Source organism: Pavona decussata, unplaced genomic scaffold, assembly GCF_977016875.1.
Source record: "Pavona decussata unplaced genomic scaffold, jaPavDecu1.1 SCAFFOLD_391, whole genome shotgun sequence".
NCBI classification, from domain to species: domain Eukaryota; kingdom Metazoa; phylum Cnidaria; class Anthozoa; order Scleractinia; family Agariciidae; genus Pavona; species Pavona decussata.
In genome coordinates, this window is record NW_028145763.1 from 242501 (window position 1) to 264863 (window position 22363).

At 37.4% G+C, this 22363-nt stretch overlaps 1 protein-coding gene across 1 annotated transcript in view; it reads left to right on the forward strand.

The window, feature by feature from the left end:
* Positions 1-20497, forward strand: part of LOC146451214 (uncharacterized) — a 29195-nt gene extending 8698 nt beyond the window's left edge. The window contains exons 3-7 of the mRNA XM_085099276.1: positions 71-326; positions 14236-14463; positions 17147-17398; positions 18687-18872; positions 19658-20497. Of these exons, the coding sequence (XP_084955402.1) occupies positions 71-326; positions 14236-14463; positions 17147-17398; positions 18687-18872; positions 19658-20122 (1387 nt within the window). The 3' untranslated portion in view covers positions 20123-20497. The remainder of the gene's footprint in view (positions 1-70; positions 327-14235; positions 14464-17146; positions 17399-18686; positions 18873-19657) is intronic.
* Positions 20498-22363: the final 1866 nt, after the last annotated feature.

Sequence of the window (22363 nt, forward strand, 5' to 3'; positions counted from 1 at the left end):
TTAGCAGTATTTTTCCCATGCGGGAAACAAACCGTTAGAGAGTTAATCACGATGCGTTTTCTTTCACCAGGTTCTTAGAAACAGAAAATCTGGAGCATTGCGTTCCAAGTTCAATCTCCAGTGGCTTGGCAAAGCTCCCTCTTTCTCATGTTTACTCCAGTGGAAGCCAAACAAGTCAAACTACCACTAAGAAACTACCGACCGGTGAACCGCTGAACGGAACGAAGGCGTACGAATCGATCTTGCCGTTCTTCACGACCATCAGTAAGACGCCAGATGAGGTACACGAGCTTGGCAAAGCGATGTTGCAGAAACTGTATCCGGAGGTAACGTTCACAATAGAAAGTCTAACATTTGAACAATATTGTTGAAAAAATGTTGGGCAAATGTTGAAAGTGAAAACGATGTTTTGTGGAGGCTATGCCGGCGGTTTCAACAGCAGGCCAACAGTCGGCTTAAAACTTCTCAGAAATTCATTGCGAAGAGTTGGCTCTAAAATGAATTCATTGCTTTCAACAAACTTTCAACATACTGTATCTCAAAACTTTCGACAATGGGTGAACGACCTATTTAATTAAACGTTCTCAACATTTGGTTCAGCAAATGTTGACAAAAAAGTTAAAGCAACTGTCGAGTCATATATTTTTGAAGGGTCTGTCAGTTTTCAGTATGTCACCGGCTATTTTTAGTGCCGTTACCAAGAGAATTACTTGGAAAAGTTACAAGGCATACGTAAATCAAAGTTCAATGGGATTATACGAACTTGAAATCAGAGTTTGTTTTTATGCAACGCCGAGAAACTATTAAAAAATAACTTACGGATATATCGAACACACCTCAAAAACTCATTTACATAGTCAACCTTTGTTGTCGATCAAAGCTTTCACTGTGCTGAATCTTAGCAACAACAAAAACTTGGTGGGAAATTTGTGCTTTAGAACAGCTGAGACTTGTTAAACGTTCGGCACTTTACGTGAGCCGAACTCAATTCAGCCAATTGCATAGAGCTTGACGTTTGATTGTATTCGGATCGGATGGAGTGAGTCACTGATGATCTTCACGGCTAGTGTAGCAGCGAAGAAAGACTGAAGACCGACTCAGGATGAAAGAACGCCTGCGTTTTACGTGCAGAACTGAAAATTAAAACAAGTTTTGCTCTAATAAACTAGGCGTTCGCCATTGTCTCGTCCGAGTAATGATCGATTCCAACATAGCAGCAAACGTGCCGAAAGTATGCCGTTGCACAGAGAGTCTATAAGTTTGTAATAAGGACATGCTCCCTTAGAATAAGTTGGCAGAAAATAAGCGGCAGTGTTTTATGAGTTATGACGGAGCTCTCTTGTAAGGCAGCTTCAAAAACATCAAACTCAGTGTGGGAATTAAAGGTCATTGAAGTTTTACCAAGCCAAATAAAGTTTAAGACATTGGTTTTGAGAGCAACATGCGATAAAACATCTCTGATGTTAACCGTTGCTTCCATAATCGGCCGGACAAGCTCGGAAAGGAACTAGAACAAAGCAAAAGGGTTAATTTGCATGCATAGTCCGTTAAACACCTTACAATAACGTTTTAAATGTAAGAGAGATCTAGAATCACGCTTACGGCAAATTCCCGTTAACCTTTTCTTGAAAAGATGAGTTCACAGATGAGTATAATGCAGAATAATTCTATCCTTGAATGCTAACGCAAAAAAACCCTCAATTTTACTGAGAAAATGAAAACAGCAACCGCCAAATGTAAGATAAAATTTTCACGTGGTCATTTCTGCCGTTCGCCGTTTGCCCGTAAACGTATTACTAAATCTTTCTATTATTGGCAAAAATCGACTTCTAAAACTATCATTTACAAAAAGCCTTAAAGAAGATGCAGAGCTTGTTGGGGGTTTTCTATCAAAGCGTTTGAATAAAAGAGAGTTCAAAAACGGTTGTTACTAGAAAAGCAGTATATTCAAGGAAACACTTAAACGTAGTTAAACACTTAAACGTTGTTTGATTTCTATGACAAAATTTACACCACTCTCTTATTTGTGCAACCACTCATGACACAGTTTAATTGTAGGATATTTATTTCGATGTTTTTCGTGACTTTATTCTTTAATTTACAATCAAAATGTCTTCTAACTTGTCCCTTTACGGAAAGCTTTAGTTCGTTGCAGTTCACAATATGACCAATAAGTATGTCAACTTTACATAAGCGTTAAGTTAACGATCCATGCACGTAGGATCACTTTACAATTTTTAAGGAAGAATTGTCTACAAACGTTCTGACCAGTCCCTTAACATGATATTGATTATTCACACCTTTCTTAAATTAATGCTTTTTTAATTATTACAGGAAACACAATTTTTTCGACTAAAATGTTTGTGTGTTTCTCTGCTTTTGTACGTCAATTAACGATTATCGATTGAAATAATTTTGGCCGCGAAAACTGGAAATATGACCATCCATTTTCGCTCATCTTTTTCGAATTAAAGACTCCGCGAAAATTAAAAAGATTAGGGTTTGTTGTACAGAATTTAAAATCAGGCATTGATTTTGTTACACGCTGCTGCGAAAAACACAACCTCGAACACTCGTGGCTTCACGGTTACCTGGTCTAGAGTAAATTGCCTGGACTAACTCTAGGCCAACGTTGTCCATATTCACTTATCATGTTTGGTTACCAACAAACGACGGATTAATTATTAGCAACGAATCCAATGCACTTCAGTCAAGGCAGTCCGTGTAGTTGGTTTCAAGCAACAACTAAAACTTAGTGGGAAATTTGAGGTCCAAAGCAGCTGAGAAACCTTAAATGCCGTACTTCACATGAGCCGAACTCAATCCAGCCAATTAGTTATGTCGGCGTAGTTCTGATTGTATTCGGATTAGTTGAATCGATTTTCACGGCGGGTGCAGCTGCGAAGAATAGCTGGACTTTTCGCACGCCCATCTTCACACAAGCCAAAGAGAAGTAAATGTAGAAACTGAGAATTAAAATAAAACTGATCAAGAAGATAAGTTTTGCTATTTCTTTGGTGTTCCAGTTGAATTCGCAGAATTCGGCTGATTAATCTCTCCGCGATTGATTCACTCAGCAGTTGAACTTTATAAATCCAATATTTGCGTCAACTTCAACTGCAACAAGAAGCTGTAGATAGCTTGCTATCGGGGCTCCTTTAATATTGATATTTGTACGTTGTAATAAGATTCTAGGCACTGTTCTTGGCACCTTGGTAATTGCATACTGTCATTTTCTGTTTACTTGGTCACCAGACGTCATAAAAAGCAAATTGCAGCCCAACAGATTTCCAGAGAAGCCGCGGAAAAGTTCCTTAAGGAAAAGAAAGCTTGGAAAACCACCGGTATAATTATTGGTTTTGTGATTTTGTCGTTTTTGCCAGCTGTTGTATTAGATTTCTGGCGATTGAGTGGTTTCGACCTAGAAGCTCGACTAGTTTTTCAGCCCTTAATTTATCATCTTCTTATGATAAACTCACTAGCTACCCCGATAGTTTATTGCTGGAGATGTAAGGATATCCGTAAAGTAATCATTGCGCTTATTAGAGGACAAAATGAAACTGATGACAACTTTTAAAAACTTTGTCAAAGTGAACCTCATGAAGTTTGTAAATATCTTTAATTTAAAACTTGTGAAATGATCATATAGGGATAGTTCACCTGAAGGTAGATTACATAAAGTTGACATACCGATTGCTGTCATATTTTGAACTGCAACAAAATCAAGCTTTTTTATAAAGCAATGATTTCTTGTACTAGAGGACTGTTGTGATTATAAATTAAAGCATTAAGACACGCTGAATAAATCGAAATATACTGCTTGTCAAATGACCGTCTGAGAACTTTCCTTTATTCTAACGCTATGAAAAACCCCAAAGCCATATATTTTGTCAACTGAAAGCATTAAGACACGCTGAATAAATCGAAATATACTGCTTCTCAAATGACCGTCTGTTAACTTTCCTTTATTCCAACGCTATGATAGAAAAAAACCCCAAAGCCATATATTTTGTCAAGGCTCAATAATAATTTTCAAAATGTAAAATGTCTCAATGATTTTAAGTGAAGAAGACAAATTCTGGCGTGTGCCGGGGCATTGATCTAGTTAGTTTCAGCGCTTGATATTTTTTGTAACTTTTTGTCCTCAAATTGAGTGCAGTCTGCGATTTTTTAAATGTAGTTCCGTTGTTCTTCAACAGTTCCTAAAGTTGGATTTTTTTTAAAGCTAACAAACCATTTAATTAAACAGCTCAGAATTTAACTAGCTTAAATGAAGTTGACGTATTGATTGCTGTCAGGTTAGGAACTGTAAGAAAGTCTACCTTTTCGTACAGCAATGAAACTCGTTCGTAGAGGACTGTTGTTATCGTAAATTAAAGAATTGAGACTCGAAACCAATCGAAATATACTGCTTGTCCAATGACATCTCTTAACTTTCTGTTATTCCAATGCTTTTGATGGAAAACCCCCAAAAGCTATACATTTTCTCAAGGCGTAATAATTTTAGAATATAAAAGTATTAGGGTTTTTCGTTCCGAATTTAAAATCAGGCTTCGATGGGAAAAAGATCTCGAACACCCATGGTTTGGCTGTCACCTGGTCTAGAGTTAACTGGCTTTATTAACTCTACTAGGCCAACGTTGTCTACATTCAGTTTTCATGCTTGATTACCAACAATCGACGGACTTGATCCGGCAAAAGCAACCAATTCAGTGTACTTCAAAAACTCATACATAATGAATATGCATGTTGTCCAATCGGCACGAAATTAATACTAGGCCAACGTTGTCTACATTCAGTTTTCATGCTTGGTTACCAACAATCGACGGATTTGATCAAAAGCAACCAATTCAGTGTACTTCAAAAATTCAATGAACATAATGAGTATGCATGTTGTCCAATCGGCACGAAATTAATCACGGATCTTTATACCCGGCCCGGTAAAATTTCTCTATACTATGGAAAAGAAACAGTTACAGTTTATAGCTTCAGTTTATTTACACTTGGATATAGTATTTACATTGTATATAAGAACATAGAAATAAAATAACAAATAAAAGGAGAAAAGAAATAAGTTAATTTCTCTGAGATACTCTGATCAAGGACGGTTATTGAAGCTGTTCAAAACACCCACAGCAGGTGTTTTACTAAAACACTTTGATACAATAATGCCGATTGTATTTTAAAAAGTGCTTCAGTCAAGCCTCTCACTGTGTTGATTCTTAGTAACAACAAAAACTTCGTGGGAAATTTGCCGTGCAAAACAACTGAGAAACGTCAGATGTCGCCCATCACATGAGGCGAACTCAATTTAATGAAGTTCGGCGTATGCGAAGTTCTTCAGTAAATTCGACTTCGAATTCGCGTTTTTCAATTTCTTACTCTTTTATAAGTTCTAACCTTGTAATGTAAGCTACTTTGTAGAGAGGCTCCTTAGCTATAAAAAAAAAAACGACTTTGGGATTTTTGAACAAGAACGGAACCATATTTAAAAAATCACAGAGTGCACTGACTTTGAGGCAAAAAGTTACGAATAATTTCAAGCGCGGAAAATGATCAGATCACTTAATATCATTAAGACATTTTAAGTTTTAAAAAGTATAAACGTAACTAAGGTCCATTTATAAAATTATTAAATCTCGAGAAAATGTAAAGCTTTGGGGTGTCTTCTATCAAAGCGCTGGAATAAAAGAAAGTCAGTTTAGAGATGGTCATTACAGAGGCAGTATATTTCGATTTATTGCGAGTGTAATCACAACAGTCCTCTAGTACAAGAAATCATTGCTTTATGAAAAGCTACACTTTATTGCAGTCTATCATATGACAGCAATCGGTATGCGGTCACCTTCATTTTACCTAGCTTCAGGTGAACTATCCAGATATAATCATTGCACAACTTTCAAATTAAAGATATTTACAAACTTCATGATATGAATTTTACCAACGTTTTTAAAAGTTGTCATCAGTTTAATTTTGTCTTCTAAGAAGCGCAATCATTGCTTTACGGATATCCTTACATCTCCAGCAATAAACTATTGGGTTAGCAAGTGAGTTTACCATAAGAATATAAGTAATAAAGGGCTGAAAAACTAGTCGAGCTCCTAGTGCAAAACCAGTGAATATCCAGAAATCTAATGCAACTACTGGCAAAAACGACAAAATCACAAAACCAATAATTATGCTGGTGGTTTTCCAAGCTTTCTTTTCCTTTAGGAACTTTTCAGCGGCTTCTCTTGAAATTTGTTCAGTTGCAATTTGCTTTTCGTGACGTCTAGTGACCAGATAAACAGCAAAATGACAGTATACAATTACTAAGGTGCCAAGGAGAGCGAGGGTAGTGGTAACGGCAGGAGGAAACAAAGAATGAGACAAAAGTCTGTTGGGTAGATAAAGCACGACCAGAACCCAGCTAAATACAACAGCTATCGTCAACCGAGGTTTTGTTACAATTTCGTGGTATCGGAAAGGATATTTTAGTGCGATAAAACGCTCAAAACTTATTAACACTAAATGAATTAAGGACAGTACAATGGGTCTCAAAACCACCGGATAGATTTTAGCCACGATCAATTTACAGTACGTTTCCAGTGAACCACCAGTGAGAATATAGATCTCCCCTCCAATCAAACCAGGCAGAGTAACAGCTCCTACAAGCACATCAGTTGACGCCAAGCAAGCTAACAGAATGTTGTACGTATTCTGTAATCTTTGTCTTGTTTTAACCACCAATATAACCAACAGGTTCATCGTAATAATAACGGGAGAGGATAACGCGTTGAGAATTAACGAAATCACAGTGGAGACATAGTTTGCCGTTAAGAAATTTTCGTTTTCGAGTCGGTTACAGAATTTGCTCGTCACAGAAAGTTGGGTTGCTGAGTCGGTGATGTTCATCGAGGAACCGTTTTGCCACTTCAACATTATATTGAGTTCCACAGTTGAAGTTTGTAAGTTCTGTCAGTGTCTGGAAGCTGGGTGATCGCTCTCTTGTGACCTGTCAGCTTGTTTCCTTATAATGGTGTTGTTTTATAGCGGCAAACGTTTGCGCACGCCGGTATTGACGATCAAACGCTTGACGGTTTTAACTTAATACATTTGAAATTATGTTTTCGTAAGGTGTAGTGTTGGAAGTATTAAAAGATATGCTAAAAGTTGTTCACACCTTTTTTAAATTGATATATATTTTTTAATTATTATCTTTTTCTTCCTTAAGGTGTAGTGATGGAAGTATTAAAAGATATGCTAAAAGATTATTCATACCTTTTATAAATTAATATATTTTTATTATTATCATTATTTTACGTGATTGCTTGCTTCTTTGAGAAAACACGCTTTTTTCGACTACGATCTTCTTGTTTTTCTCTGGTTTAGTAAATCATTAATGAATATCAATTGAAACAAAAAAACTCTCGAACAGCCATGGCTTGACAGTCACCTGGTCTGGACTGAACTGCCTTGACTCACTCCAGGACAAAGTTTTCTATATTCTCTTATCACGTTTGGTTACCAATAAACGACGGATTAATTATTTGCAACGAATCCAATGCACTTCTATCAAGCCAATCAGTGTGTTGATTCTTAGCAACAACTAAAACTTGGTGGGAAATTTGAGGTCCAAAACACCTGAGAAACGTCAAACGTCTTACTTCACATGAGCCGAAGTTAATCCAACCAATTAGTTATGTCGGCGTAGTTTGTCAGTAAATTCGACTGCTTGTATTCGGATTAGTTGAATCGATTTTCACGGCGAATGCAGCAGTGACTGAAAACTGATTCTGGTTCAAACGCCCATCTTCACACAAGCCAAGTAAAAGTAACTGAAAACTAAAATATATATAGCTGACCAACAAGATACATTTTGCTATTTCTTTCGTATTCCAGTTGAATTCGGCTGAATTAAGCTCTCGCGATTCCAGTTGAACTTTAGTAACCCGAAATTATGGGTCGATTTAAACTGTAACAAGAAGCTGTAAATAGCTTGCTCGCAGAGCGCCTTTAACATTGGCACTTGTACGTTGTAGTTAGGTTCTAGCAAAAGGCGAAAACCGGCTACATGATAGAAATGAATGGTATTATATCTTAGTGCGACAGTATTGTTAGTTAAAATCGTAGACATATTTGATAACTGGATATACTTGTCGAAAGCGCTCTATCATTGCTGGATCCTTTGGGGGCGGGGGGGGAGGGGGCCTTCAATAGAAAAGTGACTGGGGCGCTAGTCAGAAATTTTCAAAGGAACCCCTTTAGCTTAGAGATACCAGAATCTCGTTTTTTGGGCATAGATGACATTCATTTTCACCCTTAGAAGGTACAAATAAAGGTAAAGTTTGCCATATTTTTGTCTTGCTTAGCCCTTTAGCCCCTATTATCATATAACAAATTCTCCTATCTTGTCCCCATACTTTTGTTGTAAGAGTGCTGGGAGAAGTTATTAAAATATCAAGAAAGTTACTCATAATGGCGTATTTTCACGAAGCCACGATTGAAAAACTGTAGTTTTGGGGGATGAAATTAATCAGTAATGTGTCGATTCGAAATTTTAAGCGCGTGAACTCAACAAACCAGATCAAATCAAAACGACTCAATTTGTCAACTTTTTCAATTGATATTTTTCTTTTTCGGATTGAACATTCTAAACACAAAGTAACAATCAGCTAAATTTATTAAGCTTTCAAAAACTGTATAGTTTTGGTCGGGATTTTCCATCAACTGAAACCGCTCGTGTAAAAAAGAGATTTCTAAAGACGGTCATTGGAAAAAAAAAGGCTGCTAGCAGGTAAGTACGTCAAATATAGGTTTTAAGGCAAAAAGCTTCATAACCGAAGTTTAGTGACTTCCACAAGTCAACATCTTATAATTCAAACACATCACCTGGTCATAGGTTCGACTGGATCCTGTTCAAGCCTGAATTTTTTTCAGGCTTCCTGTTCGCGACTGCAAAAGTTACGTTCATAACTGCGATGATCATGCATTCATCGATCACTTATTCAAATGTTGACATTTGCACTCGAATATCTTTACGGTCACCAATTTACCTTTATTTATGAACTCTGCTGATAAACCAAACATTCGTAACCATATTTATAAATTAGAAATACACCCCAATTTACATAGGCAAAGTTGGCTAAAATCGCGCCAAGATTGTGTATGTTTTTCCACTATCTACTGCAGCTTTCTGAGCCAATTAACGCGTTGAAACGTAGAAAAAAGAATGAAAACATTTGTGAATCATCTTTTGAAATATCTTTGAATACTTCCTTCATTAAAACTTATGCGAAAATAATTCAAAGGTATTAGGTTTGAACCATTAAATGTTTAATCGTCAATCCCTACGTTCACTGAAAACCGCTGTGAAATAGGTGCCTTTTACCCCTGAAATTCAGTTATCAGTACTGCCATATTAAAAACAATAATAATAAACATGCTCACCCTGTCTTAACCAAGACTACAACCCATTGTTTGAAATCTTTTAGATAACTATCTGCAAAGCTGTGGAATTCCTTCCCAGACAAAATACGAATTTGCACGGAAATGAACAAATTTAAGAGGGAGGTTGTAAATTTTAACATGTTAATCGTTATAGTCAAGACTATCAGATCTCTAGCATTCTAGTTCACATTTTATTTTAGCTTTTTGATGTTTCGTTTTGTATGTTTCTTTTAATCCTGCTCGAAGATAGTAGCTATCAGCTACTCTAAAATTCGAGTGAAAATAAAGTTTGTGTGTATGTAAATAAAAATAATAATAAAAATGGTTTATTGAACCGTTTCATAAGGAAGCTTTCCTCAAACAATTGCCTTGTCGAAACACTATAATCAAAGAAAAGCATGTTTAACATTTTAAAATATATCCTAATACCTCCTTCATTAAATTGTACGAAAAAAATAATTTCAAAGGTATTTAATTAAAACAGTCAATCGTTTGATCGTCAATTCGTGCGTTCATCAAAGATTACCGCGATAAAACAGCACGCTTAAAAGGAAACTAGCTGACATCTCAGAAGAGAATTATCGCTCTAACTTTCAGACACTGACATAACTTACAAACCTCCACTGTGGAACTCAATATAATGTTGAACTGGCAAAACAGTTCCTCGATGAACACCACGGACTCAGCAGCCCAACTTCCTGTGGTGAGCAAATTTTGTACCCGATTCGAAGACGAAAAGTTCTTCACGGCAAACTATGTCTCCACTGTGATTTCGATAATTCTCAACGCTTCATGCTCTCCCGTAATCATTGCAATGAATCTGTTGGTTATAGTGGTGGTTAAAACAAGACGAAGATTACAGAATACGTACAACATTCTGTTAGCCTGCTTGGCGTCAACTGATGTGCTTGTTGGAGCTGTTACTCAGCCTGGTTTGATTGCAGGGGAGATCTTTGTTCTCAGTGGTGGTTCAATGGATACGTACTGTCACTGGTTTGTGAATCAAATGTATCCGGCATTTTTTTTCCCAATTTTACTGTCCTTTTCTCATTTGGTAATAATAAATTTTGAGCGTTTTATCGCATTAAAATATCCGTTCCGATACCATGAAATTTTGACAAAACCGCGGTTAACGATAGCTGTTGTATTTAGCTGGTTTCTAGTCGTGTTTTATGTTCTCTCCAGAATTTTAAGTTATTCTACATTTCCTCGTTCGGTTGCCGCTGTTGTGATTCTTTTCAGCATCTTGGTAATTGCGTACTGTCATTTTGCTGTTTATCTGGTCACTAGACGTCACGAAAAGAAAATTGCAACTGAACAGATTTCGAGAGAAGCCGCGGAAAAGTTTCTAAAGGAAAAGAAAGCTTGGAAAACCACCAGCATAATTATTGGTTTTGTGATTTTGTCATTTTTGCCAGCAGTTCTATTAGATTTCTGGCGAAAGAGTGGTTTCGCACTAGGAGCTCGACTAGTTTTTGAGCCCTTAATTTATTATTTTCTTATGATAAACTCACTTGCTAACCCAATAGTTTATTGCTGGAGATGTAAGGATATCCGTAAAGCAATGATTGCACTTATTAGAAGACAAAATGAAAATGAACATAACTTTTAAAAACTGTGATAAAGTTCACATCATGAAGTTTGTAAATATCTTTAATTTAAAACTTGTGAAATGATCATATCGGCCGGATAGTTCAGCTGAAGCTATATTACATGAAGTTGACGTATACCGATTGCTGTCATATTGTGAACTGCAACAAACTCAAGCTTTTCGTAAAGCAATGATTTCTTGTACTAGAGGACTGTTGTAATTATAAATAAAAGAATTAATACGTGCAATAAATCGAAATTTACTGCTTGTCCACTGACCATCTCTGAACTTTCTTTTAGTCCAACGCTTTGATGGAAACCCCCAAAAGCTATCCATTTTCTCAAGGCTTAACGATTTCAGAAATTGACCTCAGTTGTGTTTATAATTTTGAAAACGTAAAATGTTTCAATGATATTAAGTGAAGAAGACAAATTCACCCGTGTGCTGGCGCCTTGATCTGGCTTTTTTCCGCGCTTCAAATGATTCGTAACTTTTCGTCCTTAAAATAAGTGCACTCTGCGATTCTTTAAATAAGGCCCCTCTCTTATGAGTCGAAATCTCATAATTCAAACCAAGGACCTAAATTTAGTTCATAGGTTCGAATCCCGTTCAAGCCAGAGTTTTTTTTAGGCTTTCTTTTCGGGACTGCATAAGTTGCTTTCATAGCTGCAATGATCATTTTCTTGTTCATACATTGATATTTGGACTCGAATATCTTTACGGTGACCACTTTACCTTTATTTATGAACTAATAAATCAAACATTCGTAACCATATTTATAAATTAGAACTACACCCCATTTTGCAGAGTGAAAGTTCGCTACAATCGCGCCAAACTTATGCATGTTTTTTCCACTATTAACTGGGCATCCAGAGGTTTTATACTTCTATTATAATAATAATAATAATAATAATAATAATAATAATAATAATAATAATAATAATAACAGTAATAACAATAATAATAATAACAATAATTATAATAATAATAATAATAATAATAATAATAATAATAATAATAATTTTTATATAATATAATAATAAAACTTTATTGAAATATTCGGAGCAAAATCGATATTTACAAGTTAAAACTATTAAAACTATTAAAAACCTATTTACAATTCATGCATCATCACTAAAATTTATATTTGGAGGTTAAAATACGGTCCAGCTAAAATTGCGAAAATTAAGAAAAGAAAAGATAAAGAAAAAAAAAAACTGAGAAATTCGTTCTCATCCTAAAATCTAAAATCTAGCCAGGTTTTTATCGATTTCAAAGTCGGTATCTGCAATCTTCAGCGGTGCTCTTCGCGTACAACGTGAGCCTCTTAAGCATAGCAGCGCAGATCTCAGGAGTGCAAATGAGACTTTGGCGCGAATCCAAGACATTGTAATAATAATAATAATAATAATAATAATAATAATAATAAGTAAAGGTTTAGTTATACATATACAAGTAAAAATAAACGATAAAATCGGGGTGTACTATTTCTGACATTGACTTGATTTATTTCTATCACTTCGAACTTGAAAATGGCGTCATGGCGACCCCGAAACGTTGTTCGGTTTTATCGTTTATTTTTACTTGAATAATAATAATAATAATAATAATAATAATAATAATAATAATAATAATAATAATAATAATAATAATAATAATAATAATAATAATATGAGTGATAGGAACCGACGTTTCGGTGCATCTTGCGCCATTCTCAAGGTTACATAATTAATGATAAATAGCGGTTTGTAAAAAGGCTAAGTTGAAGCGATTTGCATAACATAGCGGCAAGCTAATTATTTAAATACTTTAGCACGAAGAGGATCGGACTGCACATTCAATGTTGGTTTAAGCTCTTGAATATACAGCATTTCATTGACAAGGCAGTCAAATTTGTTCATGCATTTCTTGATTACATTGAAGCGTGCTAAGAAATTGTTCGGAACAGTAGTGTTATGTTCTTTGTAGTAATGCTTGCAGATTGATGACGCCTTTTGACGGTGTCCCTCAACGCGCGTGTGAAGGTGGCCCTTTGTATACCCAACATAGATGCATCGAAAGGTCGGTTCCTATCACTCATATTTCTTGTTTCATGTATTTCTAAATCATTTCTTTTAAAATAATAATAATAATAATAATAATAATAATAATAATAATAATAATAATAATAATAATAATAATAATAATAATAATAATAATAATGATAATGGTTTCTTTAACAGGTTTCTTAGCCAATTAACGTTCTGAAACGTCATGACAATTAAAAAAGGTATATGAATAATCTTTCAAACTATCTTTTATACTTCTTTCCCTGAAACTTACGCAAAAATCATTTCAAAGGTGTTAGGCTAAAAAACCGTCAAGGATTTCATCGTCAAACCATACCTTCACCGAAAACTTGTTCTTCTCAGCCAACTAACGTATCATAAGATCATCGGATGCTTTAACTGAAAATTTAAGTCACAGAAAACTTTCAGGAAGTGGAAGCTTTACTGACAAACTGTTATTGGCTTCACAAAAATCGCAGCTTGCCTTTTTCGCATTTTTAACGACATATTTGGAAAGGGAGATTTTAGTTTTCCAGTGATCCGAAATTTTGGCGCAGAAAAATTTCGATTTTTTAAAACTTCATCCGAATTTTCTGGGGCGATTTTAAAAGGCATTTCGAACAGATATCCAGCGAAATGAACCTTTGAGTGCCACTGATGAAATCATCCCAGTACGAGCACGTGATCAGCTAGACACTTAGATGAGACTCATCTCTGAAAGAGGGCACTTAGGTAAACGAGGGAAAAACCATTTCGCCTTAGAAGCTAACGGTCTGATTCAGCTAAGCCTTATAGAACTTGGGCTTTTACGGTAATCAAGAAAAAAAGTTCAGTGTTCCATAGAGTAATGGAAATTCCGCTTTAATAAACCAAAGCGTGCGCTAACTGGAGGTCATTTTGTGAAGACGAAGTATTGAGAAGGTCTTCCTCATAATGTTTAAGTGAAAAACATTCTCGTGCAGTTTATAAGATGCTTCTGTGGATTGCTTTATTTTATGTGAAACGGACTTGACAAATCTCAGCTGTTTTGACGCACAAATTTCCCAAGTTTTTTTTTGTTTCTTGGAATCAGCACCCTGACAAGGTTAAGTAAAGTGTAGTCAATTAGTTGCTAGTAGGCAAATCCGTCTAACTTTCCCTCATGAATATAATTATTATATTTTTCAGGTTCTTGAAATCGCACGCAGCGTCACGGGTAATGCGGACAATGAAACTGCAAAGGATCTTTTCATCAAGCGACTGAACCAGTCAGACATGTTCTTCAATGAAAAGCCGTTTCCTACAAATGAGTCCGACAAAAACGCCCATGACCTCTGCAGCTCTGTGGAAGGAGCGATAAAATACTGCCCAAAACGCTGGGAAACCATGCAGAAATGGTTTGCGGAGGCTCGACGGGTAAGCATTGTAATATATTTATTTATAAAATATTTGAGATAGTACGCGCGCTCTCATTGGTCGATAGGTGTGTTTAGATGAGAGTATGTAAACACGGTTGTGACGTCATGCTTTCTGTGTCTCCCGGCACAATTTGAAAACATTTCAAAGTTTTCGCAAGACTCGCAAAGTAATTTCAAGTACAACTGTTAAGGAAATGGTGAAAAATTTCCCAAAATTTTGATCGGGATTTGCCCATCTCCTCCCCCCTGAACCCGAGGGAAAAAAAGCAAAAGAAAGAGGAACCACTGCGCTTTGCCTGCCTCGCTAGACGACCTCGTCGAGGGAGCTCAAGTGAAGACGACAAAATATGCAACAAATATGCAGTAAACTTTTTTCAAGGTAATTTTTGCATCTGAGTACCACAATAAAATTCTCTAAAAGACATTCTTTATTCAAAAAATGTACACGAAAACGAACACAAAACTATATGCTACAGACTATAAATGTTTCAAATCAAACTTTGCATTGTACGGCCGTTTGCCGTGGTTTGGCTGTCAAATTTGTATAAAATGTAATTTCCTTGAGGTGACTTTCTCAGTGTAATAATCTACTGCTACGACTACTATTACCAGTAACAACTTCACAGTCTGGATCCGCTGCTTGTGCTATGATTCCTAAACAGCAAAACTTCACAAGGCACGATGAGCGACTCGACTTCTCGGCTATCTCAGGCTGCCACATCGGGCAATTCAAGAGCGACCATGCACAATGACATTCATTTTCAGCTTAAAAAAAACTCCTCATCTTGAAGTTCTTTCCTTTCAGAATCGTATATTTTGAACATTTCTTCTAGTTTTCACCGAATGTTCGGTATTTTTCTGTAAGATTCATGAGAATTCAAAGCTGAAATCGCCGTCAACACGGGACTCGCTGACGCTTGCCACAAATTTCAACTTGATTTTGACTTTTATAACACAAATTTTGATTGGCTCATGTGTTGTCAGATGCGCGTTTTCATTGGCTAGTAGCAAAAATGATTGTCCAGAGCGTGTACTGAGAACATCTCTTTCAATCGAGAAATAAATAAACAAATTTTCCCTTCATTTGTCGAATTATTTTTGTAGAAATATTTTATAAAAGCAATAGAGGACTTTTTTTCCGTGTTTACATAGCCTCATCTAAACACTCGGGGAGTTGGGAGAATTCTCGAAAGTTATGCAAACCCTCGACTGCGTCTCGGGTTTGCATAACTGTCTCGAATTCTCCCAACCCCCCTCGTGTTTAGATGAGGCTATGTAAACACGGAAAAAGTCCTCTAGTGCTTAAATACTGCACATATCACATAGTCTCGTGGCGGTTTACAATTCTTCTGTGGGGTTGAGATCGGACGTCAGCATGTAAAGGCGCTACTGGCAGCGACTATCAGTCCATATATTAATCTCACCCACCCACCCACCCAACCCACGCATAAATGTAAAAGACAGATGAAATCAGAGATACAGATAGACCACCACACCAAGGACTATGGCCCCTGCTCTTTTCGAACAGTGTTACGTCACCCAAGTGTTTTGAGACAGGACTTGCGCAAAAACATTGGGCACGACCAAGTTGTTGGATTTGTATTTATGTATCTCCAATGGTAATTTATAAGGCTACTTGTTAATTGATGGAAAAGTCAGTCACGCTTAACGTTGCAACTGATGTAACGGCACAGACGTTTGACTTGAAGGGGAAGTATCACGAAAATTTGCTGTCATTTCAAAACCCCAAAATGTTTGACTGTCAGCAGAAACAACGAAATAATTGTCAAGTTTGTTAAAAAATTATCACCCCACTTTAAAAGTGCAATAAAACTTTTTACAATAACTGTCCAAATTCCCACGCGCTGATTGGCTCGTAGCTATTGTCTATAACAGTACAGACAATAAAAATGACGTCAGATGTAACGCGCGCGCTTTCTCAACGAAAAAAATAGCCAATTCCGCTCGTACATTTTTCATGTTATTGTAAAAAACAAATCGACGGCAGTTTTCTATGGTCTATACTCTTATAGACCATAAAATGACGCCATACAATGTCCAAAACTTGGCAGTGAAACCACTCGCCTGCGGCTCGTGGTTCCACTTGAGTTTTGAACATTTTTTGACGTCATTTTATGGTCTATAAGAGTATAGACCATAGAAAACTGCCGTCGATTTGTTAAGTCGATTAGTGCCTCTGGCCAGAGACAGGGTTGGCCGGTTTGGATTGAAACTTGAAAAATATTAGGCTAATGTTTTTCAAGTTCTCGCATTTTTGTTTCCAAAATGCGCTAGAACAGATCACAAGTTGTTTCTTTCAAGAATTAAGTTGATTTCTTTCCTCTCGTTATTCTAGAATTATTTGGCAGGTGATTGAAGGTCTTATTTGATCATTTTTAACAAAAGATATCAAAAACCCCATGATACTTCCCCTTTAAGCAAGAGAATTAATAACTCACATTTGTTGGATAAGGAATGATTGTAGCCAACTCGATTGGCTATAATTTCCTATCCAACGCGTCTCGTGGAATGATTGTTAATTTTCAGCCCTTCCTTATAACGGAATGAACGGTCCCCTAACCAGTTGTTTTCTAATCTTCACAACATTGTTTTGCTGATGATCGCTTGAAAGGCGATGGACTGTTATTTCAGGTACTGATCGAGTGTTACTATTTAAACAGGTGATGAGTATGCTGGACCCTCAGACGGTAAAGATGTTTCATTTCTCTGGTCCTAAACACACCACGCCTAACTGCCCAGTTGACATGGCACCAAACTTTAATCCATCTAAAGGTGCGCAGAGCTACAGCCGAAGTACAAAAGACTGCAGCAGAAAAGCATATTACAACATCCCATTTTTCCTGAATAGGCCAAGGATATTTGAGGAGTGGAGTGTGAATGCCCATGAAGCCAGACCTGGACATCACACGCAGGTAAGGTGGCCTTCACACAAGAAGAACAGTCGAGTGCGCATGTAAATGTCTCCCGCGCGTTGCGTTTCCGTGCGCTTTTCATGCGATTTTCGCTCGCTCTCGCGCGCTTTTCTCGCTTAACTTTCCCTGAGCAAAAGGGAAGACAGCCCCTGCACCAGTGACACAGAGGTATGGATCGTTTAGACTAGTGGAGCCAAATTTGAAGTATTTTTTTTTTTAACAGCTTTATTGACCATTACTTAAACAGCCAGAAAGAAATGAAAAAATATGTGCATAGTGATTTAAAGTGATAAGGTCAAAAGGGCAGGTGCGAACGGGACGCGAGGACCCATGCAAGGCACCTCCCATGATACAAATAATAATTAAAACACGATCAACCAAAAGACGCCAAATTTATTGTTCTAATAGTGATTAGAACCTTGTAAGCGATTTATAGCTGAATTGGCAACTAAGATCAGAGATCTGTACTAAAGCGTTCAGGAACTCATGCAACTGCTAGCTAGTTGCGCCGGGAGACTTAAGCCCATGTCTGATTCATTGCTAGTCACAAGGTCTCGACCTTATTCCGTCTACATGAGCACCGCAGTTTTCGGCATGGTTACGTCGATGCCCGCCAAGTATCAAACTTAGGTACAGTGTTTGAAGGTTAAAAAGTGTTCAGTTCATAAGAAAGATTTATATTTTTAATGGCGTATACTTTGGAGCGGGTTATTCCGGTTCAGTCTCATGATTTCCATACTGAAATGGCAGAACAATAATTATTGATAGATCGATCGGTTTTAGTTTGCCTTTTGGAAGAAAGTCGATTAGGTTTAATTAATTAGAGGTTACGGACGTTGCTTTTATTATAGTGGGTCCATTTTCAATTGTTTTCATGCGTGACGTGACTCGTGACTTGCTTTGCACACTCATTTACCCGCGCTTGGAAGCTTTTAAAGGAGGATGCCTCCTTTTGCAAAATGTATAGCTACAGCGCATGCGTTCAGCGAAGACTAATTTAGATTAATGTTTGTTTAATTATCTCTGAAACAGACGTGGTTACCCCATGTTTTCTTTTTGGATTTCAATAGGCGTTACTAAGATCTGCTTTTCCGACATAGGCGCAAACGGTGAAAAAATACGTCCTTAAATACAATAAGTTATATTTGCTCAGAGTTCTGTTTGACTCAGCATTGCGTTGTAGTTAGTGCTGGCTGTGGTTGGTTTGAGAGATCAATTTTTGTTTGCTTTGAATTACGGAGAGAAGCTGTAAACAATGCTAAGCATTTGTCTATGATATCATCCCTAGGTTCAAGGCCTTGTTGAGCATTTTCGTGACAGTTGTGGCGGTGTGATCAGTTGGCTCGACAGTTCTACATATTATACGTCTTTCACAGAGGGTTGGGCACTGTACGCGGAAAATCCGTTGATAGCCCGCGAGACGAACGTGTACGACAATGAACCTTTTCAAAAGTACGGGATGCTCAAGTGGCAGGTACGGATGTTACTTTATTTATTTACTTACGGCTTATTTTTTATTATTATTATTTTTTTGTTGTTTTCTGCCTTTCTGTCTGCCCTCCTTTTTCTCTCATTAGCCCAAATGATTTATCCTCTACTTTATCTATCCCTCCGTCAGTCTGCCTCTTCATTCATCCGTGGCAGTCAAGAACCTAGGTTTTTCTTACCCTCCCAAATGAGTATTTTTTGGCGCGTATCACCTGTGAGAGGAAATAACAAAGTGGGGTTCGTCAATATATTCGTTCTTGCCGTTCAGTTGCTCCAGCTTTCATTTGTATTTTGTTTTGTTTCGTCGTCCTTGTGTTGAAAGCCAGTCTTTTCGCCCTCCATTCCTCTAGTTTTCTTCTCTATTTATTCACTCATTCATCCATCCCTCTCTCCCTCATCCCCTCGATCTTTTCTCTCTTCCCACCCTCCCTCTCTACCTATATACCTACCTACTTCCCTTCCCTCCCTTCTTCCTTCCTTCATTCCTCGCTCCCTTTACTCCCTCCCTCCCTCCCTCCCTCCTTCCTTCCTTCTTTCCTTCCTTCCTTTCTTCGGCTCCATGCCTCCTTCCTTACCTCCCTGCTTTCTTCCCTCCCTCCCTCCCTCCTTCCCTCCCTCCCTCCCCCCTGCCTTCCTTTCTTGCTTCCTTCCTCCCTCTCTCCCTCCCTCCCTCCCTCTCTCTCTCTCTCTTCCTTCCTTCCTTCCTTCCTTCCTTCCTCCCTTCCTCCCTTTCTTCCTTCATAATATTCATTTGCTTCCAAATAATTTCAGATTTGGCGTGCTCTTCGCTTGATTGTGGACACAGGCCTGCATTATAAAGGCTTTACTCGAGATGAGGCCCTCAAGTACTTTGCTGATTTTGCCTGGGATACAAGTGACTCCGCCGAAAAAGAGGTCACAAGATATCAGAGCGACCCTGGGCAAGCTACAGCTTACATGATTGGTCAACTGAAAATTATTGAATTGCGAGAATACGCGATGAAAGAACTGGGTGATAAGTTCGATCTGAAAGATTTTCACTTCTATCTGTTGGCTCAAGGCTCTTCGCCACTAAGCTATCTTGAGGAAGGCATCCATGAGTATGTTCGATGTGCGAAAGATGAAGAGCAAGACGGTTGCGTAGACGTGTTGAACCCTGTTGCTCCGGAGGAAGATCAAGTTACCGAATTCGCGGGGCTCGTTGGTGAGAAGAGCTACGAACGGCCGGAAAAACCTCCTCTAGATGATTACATGTGAGCGGCCTTACGAATAGTTGCAGTAGTTATGATGATGATGATGAGGAGTTGATGATGATAACGATGAGGATGGTGATCAGATGGCGACGACAGTGACAATGATGATTGAGACGATGATGACGACACGGATCAGGTGATAACGGCGATGACAATCAAGGCGTCAGATAAGAATCATCGTGCGGTCGTGACAATTATAACGACGATGACATTAATGATTACGATGAGAAGTTTGAGAATGATGACAATGAAGCCATGACAACGATGAAGAAAGAAGAGACATTTTACAGTTTTAAGCAGTAGATTCGTGACCATTATAGGCTTTTGAATTCACCTTCTGTAAAAGGATTCTTGATTTTTCTAAATTAAAAAAAATAAATAGTTTTAACACTTTACGTGCCCGTGTACATTCTGTCAACCCAAACCAATCGTGACGTGTCTGTCGTGTTATGCCAGTTGTTATCAATGCCCTCAATTGTAGCACTAATATTAAATTCACGTAGATTTATTATTGAGCTGATCATGGTTGGCCAGTTGTCGCTTCCCGAATTCCTTTAGTTTTTCGCGGGGGCTAAGAATTCCACACTAGGATTGTTGTGTGAACAAAACTAGCTGGTGTAATTTTCGCGGGTTTATTTTTCCTGGCTTCCATTCCGTTACTCCGAGTAGCATGCACAGCGCAGAACGGGACCTCGAGTGGAAAAGAATGTGGGCCCTTCCTTATGTATCATTTACTTACTACTCTACAGTGTTCCTTCAGAGACATCCAAGAGAATATGCTTTTTGGTTTCTTATTGCCCTATTCCTTATATTATCCCCACGAATTACCTGTAAACTTCCAACCCCCAGGAAGGTAAAGTATTTATAGTTAAATGTTTCCGACCACACCCACGATTTTCAAAATATACACATCCGACATCCATGTAAAAATACGTCAAGCAGTCACGGAATATTTGTCTACCCCATGTTTGTTTAGCCCCAAGCTAGACTTGCCACAAGCAACTCCCGACGGAAAGAAAGCCTATCGCTAAGTCTTCCTATATCATTCTGTGTGTTCACTAAGCAAATAACAAAGTTTCTTCCGACGAGAAGCAATTCTCATCTATTACTTACTCTGTTATCACTCAGTTCCTTCCCGGCGTTTTAGTTTCACAAGGTACAGCGTGTTCTTGTCCTTGCAGAATAATCTGAATTAAAGTACTTTTTTTTCCCGTTCTCACGCAGCGAATAATTCATTATCTTATTTAGTTTGAGGGGTTGGGCAAACATCCAAAAATTCCTGCAAACCTTTTGCATAAGAAAACAATCGTGGGCAGAGAACTGGGGCAAAGAAATATTTTGCAAGCTAGTGAAAGAAATTTAAAAAAAAAAATTCTCACCAAAAAAATGTTCTCCGAGGACCAAAGCCATCATATCGCGAGCACACAATCATCGTCCAATGCGCATGTGCACAATCGCGACCCGAAAAACTTCGACTACAAGAAAGAAAGAAAGAAAGTTAACGTGAAGAGCACTCCTTGAAGTCTTCTTGAATGTTGTGTTATCACTATCGTAAACATCACGCCATTTTTTTTTCTCTAAATTTTCACACAGTCGATGCAAAGGTTTTTTTCATTAATTTGTCTATATCCTGGTCAAATCGATGTTTCTCTTTTATTCGATAACTTTGATATGCTACTTGTTAATTGAAACACAGATAAATGATCAGAAAGATCAGATAAATGATCAGAAAGATCAGTGAAAAGTATGTTAGTTTTATAACTTTCTACCATGTGATTTACATATATATTATCAAGATGTACGTGTTGCGCTTAATTTTCTTATCCTTGTTAGTCGTGTTATTAATTGTTAGAATGGGGACGAGAACAATTGATACAGAAAATTATTAACATGTCTCTTTTTGTTGGATTTAAATTAAGTCATTGTTAAAATCCTCCATTAAGAAACGCCTTTTTTTTAATTTTGTGAATCCAGTTTAGTTTATAATTCAGCAAGGCTCTCTTGCCCTTTTTTTTTTTTTAAAAAAAGCTAACTTTATTATTTGGGGGTCTATAAATTACCCCTATCAATATACCGTGTAGCATGAAAATTTTGCGGGAGTTTTATTTTGCAGATTGGCGATTTTTTGTGATTTGCGGGAACAAATGTTTGCGGTTCGAGATGATTGAAATTTCTGCTGGGAACTAATTTTTGCGATGCTCTGGTTCAAGTAGCAGAATATTTTGATGGAAGAAACCTGAATAGT